General features: G+C 37.0%; 1 protein-coding gene across 1 annotated transcript; it reads left to right on the forward strand.

The window, feature by feature from the left end:
- Positions 1-281: 281 nt before the first annotated feature.
- Positions 282-5,114, forward strand: pheta2 (PH domain containing endocytic trafficking adaptor 2). The gene is made up of 5 exons (XM_030141941.1): positions 282-350; positions 473-575; positions 2,691-2,778; positions 2,880-3,177; positions 4,470-5,114. Exons 3-5 carry the CDS (start codon positions 2,698-2,700, stop codon positions 4,853-4,855), a joined length of 765 nt encoding a protein of 254 aa, XP_029997801.1. The 5' UTR covers positions 282-350; positions 473-575; positions 2,691-2,697; the 3' UTR covers positions 4,856-5,114.
- The last annotated feature ends 1,500 nt before the right edge of the window (positions 5,115-6,614 follow it).

Genomic DNA, 6,614 nt, shown 5'->3' on the forward strand with positions numbered 1-6,614 from the left:
ATTTACTCTGAGTTTTTATGAACATCTACATGATCAGTGAATTAAATATAGGAAAATACATGATTTTCATTAAAAAAAAAAACACAAAATACAGAGAATAATATCACAATAAATGCTGATAAATTGCTTATGGAGAGGTAAATTTTGGAACTGACACAAAAGCATCAGTGGGCCTTTATGGGTTAAATGCAGAAGTGAGAAGATAAAGACTGAACTAAAACTCTGCTTGAACATTTCTCATCTCATTTCCAGGCGACAGCTCTTCTCAGGGTGGTAGAGCCGCCAGACTCAAGGTGGACTCAAGCGTAGACGAAAGACAATATAATGTGTCAGGATTTTGTTACCAGGAAGTGGGTCGAGTTATTTATATTTCAACACGCATCCTCTAACGCCACGAGAGAGAGCCGCTGGTTGTAACCTGAAACTATATATTAAAACATTGTCTGGTTCATGTCTTTGCCTTCACCTTTAGGAGCCATGAGGACAAAAACAAGCTGCATATAGATGTAAATAATGTAGAACCTGTACGTGCAGAGGGTAAAGAGAACCTGTGACAGATTCAAACAGAGGTGGAGGTAAGTCTGAGTCACTGTTTCTATTCTGTCACTTTGATATCAGCCTCGAAAACCTGGAAATGATGTCAATTCATTCAGGATTTAAGTGTATTAGCTGTTCCTTTAGACATATTCCACTTAAATTATATCAGTTAAGAGCATCTTTGTAGTTTAAAAGTAATGTCTTGGTTTAAATTCTTTCTTTTTTCATGTTTTGAAGTTGCATTTTGACTCTTAAATGGGCTGAAATATTGAAACTTTGCTTTTAAAAAGTGAAAACTTGCAGATGCTCCAGTTACTGAATAGTGTCAGTCAGTGTTTTAAAGAGTTAATAAAAACAGCATCAGTTTTTCAGACGATTTACTGAAGTGAAAGCAGTGGGAAATTCTCCTGCAAGTAAAAAGTCTGTATCATCCATTAAATGTGTTTTAATTATGAGAAACTGGAGTAAAACGGTCCCTGTCACCTGTGTTTTACTGTTACAGATGATGTTTTTGATTCATTTTACTGCTGTAGATAATAAATTTGAGCTCATTTAACTATGTTATTATACTGTCGGTCATTTAATCTACATCAGTTCTTCAATTTAAGACCCAGGAAATTCATTTTTTTGTCTCCTGGGATCCACATTTACAAAATAAGATCATGAATTTCCAAATTACTCTGTATTTTTATTCTTCAATCATGAAAACAAAAAAAAAGTTGAAAAGATTGTTTTCATTGTAGTGCATCTTTTACATCATTTTTTCATCTTCTTGTCTTTTATATTTTTATCTTATTCCACCTTTCATAATTTGTTGTTTGCATTTTGTTGAATCTTTAAAGAGGTTCTCCATCCTGTTGCTTCTTCCACATTCAGCATCTCTTTAATGAAGTCAGCATTTGTACACCTTTGCAGAGAATAGTGTTTTTCTGTAATAATGAAAATGAATTCATATATCATGTTATAGTATTATTTGGTGTTTTATTCTAACAACTGACATCTCCCCACCCCTGATTTAAAAAAAAAAAGCTCCATGATTCATTTTTGTCCCGAGCCTTAAGTTTAAAAAAGGCAGATCATTAAATAGAATATGATCAATATGATGGGATTCTCTGAAACGTCAACTTTTTATGAGCTCAGAAAAACAGGCCTCAGTTTTGGGGTGATGTATTTTATAGTGACTCTAAGAGGATTTAGATTAGAAAGAAAAATATTAACCTATAAAGACCCAAACAGCCCCTGACGACTAAACCCATCTACTGATCTAAAATGTTTAATAACATCTGATCCAACAATCCTGTCAATACATGGAAATAATTGGTATCAAATACAGTTCTTCATCTTTTCATGGTCATCAGATATGACCCATTTGGATGTTCAGAGGCTCCATAGTTACCATGGAAACACGGACATCTTCTTCAACATTGTAGACCCATTGTGTACCCATGGAGTTTGATAAAAGACAGTGGGTGGAGACACTTTGTTTATGTTCAATTAATAATATCTTTGCTGAAAACATCACGTTTTCTTCAGTTTGGTCTGTTTTTGATATAATAACCCTCAACTTTAATCTTAGGTTTAATGAACATCTGCATGATCAGTGAATTAAATACGGAAAATTACATGATTAATACTGATAAAATACAAAATACAGAGGATAGTATTTTGTGATAAATCACTTAAGAAGGGTAAGGTATGGGGTAAATTTCATTTGGGAACCAACTTAAAAGTAGCGCTGGGTCTTTATGGGTTAAACCCAGACCATAAAGGACACGCTTCATCCTACAGTTTGTTATTACATTTTGTTGTGCCATCCATAATTACAAAAAGATCTGATTCGATTCAGTTCTTTTCTATTCAGTTCGATTCGATTTGATTCCATAAAAATCACTGCTCAGGTGAAGCAGTGAAGTAAAAAGTCTAATATTTGCCTCAGAGAGTTTGTAGAGTAGTAAAAAGTACCATAAAATGGAAGCAAATAATAAAGCAATAAATAAATGAATGAATGAATGAGTGAAGGAACAAACAAACAAACAAATAAATAAATGAATGAATAAATAGATAAATAAATGAATGAATGAATGAATGAAAAAACAAACAAATAAATGAATAAATAAATAGATAAATAAATAAATAGACTTCTCCTTTGTTAGTGTTGAGATGAAGATCCATAAGAAGATTCTGACCCATTACCTGTCGTGCACCTCTCCAGTGGATAAAGAAGGATATCTCTTCAAAAAGGTTTGACTTTATCCAGAAAGAACAACATTTTCTCTGTTTCTAATTCATATTAAATCTAATTGTTCCAATACATTGTTGTTTTATGACATGTTTCTCGGTAGAAAGAGCGGAATGCCACCTACCAGCGGCGGTGGTTCGTCCTGAAGGCCAACCTGCTCTTCTACCAGGAGCGTCCGGCTGACCGCCACCTGCTGGGGGTCATCGTCCTGGAGGGCTGCGCTGTGAGGCGTTCAGAGTCTGAAGGACAGTTCGCCTTTTCTCTGGTGTTTGAAGGCTTTAAAACCTACAGACTGGCAGCGGTGGATCATCAGACCAAGGAGAGCTGGGTGAAGTCTCTGCTGTCGGCCAGTCACTGTTACCTGTCCCTGCTGGTCCGAGACCTGGGACGCCAGTATGAAGGTCAGTGAAGGGCTCAGGAACTGGACACGGGCATTTTACACCTAATCTGACTCATAAATAGAGTCCAGAAACACAAACGAAACAATATTTACTTTACACCAGAACAGGAGTCCAGGAAAATAGTCTGAGTTTATTCTGAACCACATGAAGTGTTTTTATAATTTAACATATCATTAGCTTTATACACTTGTGTGTTAGAAAATTATTATTTACAGTCAGAACATGAAAAATATTTTAGAAATTTAGAGGTAGAACATTTAAAATCATAGTCATGGATAAAAAATCAATAAAATTAATGTTGAGAGAAATGAAGTCAAAACCATCTCTGAGACATTTTGGAAGCAAAGATAATAACTGAAGCCAAGATAACCGATGCAATATTTATCTATATCATATTGATTTATATATGTCATAACATAGTTTTATATTGGGAGAAATATAATAAATATTGATGTTTATGTCAAATCATCGGGATCAGGACATCTTACAGCTGTAGACATGATGTGTCTCATTATTTTTGTCCATGTAATTTACAAACATCAATATTTCCTGAAAGTAAAGGGGGGGGGGGGGGGGGGGGGGGGGGGGGGGGGGCTTGGATGAAATTTTCAGGAAATGTTGATACTAAAAAAACAAAAACAAGGAACAAATGATAAAATTTTGGTGCTGATGAAGGGAGTGCTTTTCTAGTTTATTTGCTCTGATATTAGTTCCTTGATCACAAAAAATGTTTGATTTTTTTCTTCTGCTCAAACAAATAAAGAATGAATAGATAGATAGATAGATAGATAGATAGATAGATAGTAGATAGATAGATAGATAGATAGATAGATAGATAGAGAGAGAGAGAGAGAGAGAGAGAGAGAGAGAGAGAGAGAGAGAGAGAGAGAGAGAGAGAGAGAGAGAGGCTATATTACAGACTCATGGACCACATTAAAAATCAAACAGATAAATACAAACACAATAAGAAACATAAACTCTCTCCTTTCCAGAGGCAGTCATCCCAGTGCTCCCAGAACACAGATGTGTAACCTACTGCACTATCTGCTAGATCTGTCAGCTATAAAATTACAGTATTTTCCAAGTGATTCAGGCGACACATACATTTAAACATCAGATTTCTCAGCATGCAGTGAATTTACATGATTAGACAGAAACAATTCACAACTGAAATGAAAATGAAAATCAATAAAAAAGAATGTTTGATTGAAGAAAATGCAAAATTCCATATAAAAAAAAGCTAAATATCCCTCCTTTAATGACAGTGTGTGTTTGGTGTGTTCTATGCACAGAGGCCAAACAGAACCAAGGTTCTGGTGAGTCCAGTTCCTCGGCCCACATGAACTCTGACCTCTTCTTCCCTTCGACCGCCGCCGTCAGAGAAGGTCGAAGCTTCAGCGCCGGCACCGTTCTGCAGACGCCGTCCTTCCACACTAAAGCCATGGCCAGAAAGTCTCCGAAACTGTGGCACCGGAGGAACGCCCACGTCACGCCACTCAACGGACCGGCGCCTCTGTACGGAGAATGGCCTCTGGTGGATCTGGACCCACTGGAGGACTTCAGGAAACTGCATGACTACTACGGCCAGGAAGTGAAGAGAGTGAGAGAAGAATGGATGAGGAGTCGACAAGAAGAAGAAGAAGAAGACAGTGACCAAGACCTCATCTACCTGGGCTGAACTGAAAACCAGCACAAGAGGAAGTGAGAGTGTCAAAGTGGAACTGAACCCAAACTGGAACTGTTCTTTAAACTATATTTGAAACGCAGAGTTTGACGCTCAGACACCTGGAACTGTTTCCTGTAAGTCACACATGTCAAACTCATGATAGTTCAGCTTCCACATTCATCTCAGTTCAATCTAAAGTGGGTTGGACCAGTAAAATAATAACATAATAACCAATAATTAATGACAACTCTGAATTTTTCTCTTTGTTTTAGTGCAAAAAAAGAACTTTAAATTATAAAAATGTTTACTTTTACAAACTATCCAAACAAAAAAGATGTGAATAAACTGAAAAAACTCAAATTTCTTCAGAAAAATAAGTGCAGTTTTCACAATATTATGCATCAACGTATCATTTATCCATGTGCGTTACAGATCAGATCTACAAAGGCTCAAAACATTTAGTAACAGACAGAATATTGACATTTCAGGTTGTTCACATTTGTTCAGGTTATTCACATTTTACTGTTAAAGGATAGTTTGTTAATGTAAGTATTTGCATAATTTAATGTTGTTGGGTTTTTTTGCACTAAAACAAAGAGAAAAATTTAGAGTTGTCATAATTTATCGGCATAACGTTATATTATTTTCATTTTATTTCTCTTTCTAGGGTTAAATTTCACCCTTAGTGTGTTATTGGAGGACATAACAAGACTTTTACTTTTGTGACATTTTTCAAAAAGGTTTTACCCTTATGTAGAAAATCAAGGTCAGTGTAGTTACCATATTTGGTTCCTTGCCCGTAAGTGGCAAAAAAAAAAATCCAAGAAGTGTATTTTTTTTTTTAAAATACAAGAAAAACACATGTAAGGTGAAAGGGATGTGTGTTTTCGAACATTAGAACGACAGTCTATGTTCAGACTGCAGGTCAGGATGCACAATTCAGATTTTTTGCTGAAATCCGATTTTTTTTGTGTGTGTTTGTTCATATTCCACATTAAATGCGACTTCTATCAGTTTTGAGTCTGAACTGAATGTGACCCTGAAGTGACCCACATGAACTAAAGAGGTCCTGAAGTGACCCACATGAACTAAAGAGGTCCTGATGTGACCCACATGTGCAAAAGAGGTCCTGAAGTGACCCACATGTGCAAAAGAGGTCCTGATGGAATACGTGACCACGCAGACACACACTGTGTTTACGGAAGGACCACTCCTGGGACGCAGAACTGGGATGTTTATCGTATTTCAATGAAGTAAAGATCGGATAAATGCGACCTGGCCGTTCACACTGAAGTCACACTGCAAAATATCAGATATGGGTCAGATTTGGGACCACATATGAAAGTGGTCTGGGTCAAATTTTGGACCACATATGAAAGTGGTCTGGGTCAGATTTAGGACCACATAGGAAAGTGGTCTGGGTCAGATTTGGGACCACATAGGAAAGTGGTCTGGGTCAGATTTGGGACCACATAGGAAAGTGGTCTGGGTCAGATTTTGGACCACATATGAAAGTGGTCTGGGTCAGATTTTGGACCACATATGAAAGTGGTCTGGGTTGGATCAGTGCCGTTCAAACTGTCTTTAACAGATCGGATCCAGGTCACATTTTGGTAAAAAAATCGGATCTGGGCCACATTTACCTGCGGTCTGAACGGAGCCTTAGGTACCATTAGTTCATGGTACCGAACAAAGCAGGTCCACTGACGGTTCATGCAGGGGTGGACCTTACAGACCCTGGACCCTGTAGACCACATTGGACCTGAGATTG

The sequence above is a fragment of the Sphaeramia orbicularis genome, chromosome 8 (assembly GCF_902148855.1).
Source record: "Sphaeramia orbicularis chromosome 8, fSphaOr1.1, whole genome shotgun sequence".
Lineage (NCBI taxonomy): Eukaryota > Metazoa > Chordata > Actinopteri > Kurtiformes > Apogonidae > Sphaeramia > Sphaeramia orbicularis.

Excerpts from the sequence above, each read along its gene's own strand:
- pheta2 (XM_030141941.1), top strand. The coding sequence starts at position 2,698 with ATGAAGATCCATAAGAAGATTCTGACCCATTACCTGTCGTGCACCTCT. Across the intron at positions 2,779-2,879 it reads AAGGATATCTCTTCAAAAAG|AAAGAGCGGAATGCCACCTA; the intron begins GTTTGACTTTAT and ends GTTTCTCGGTAG. Across the intron at positions 3,178-4,469 it reads CCTGGGACGCCAGTATGAAG|AGGCCAAACAGAACCAAGGT; the intron begins GTCAGTGAAGGG and ends TTCTATGCACAG.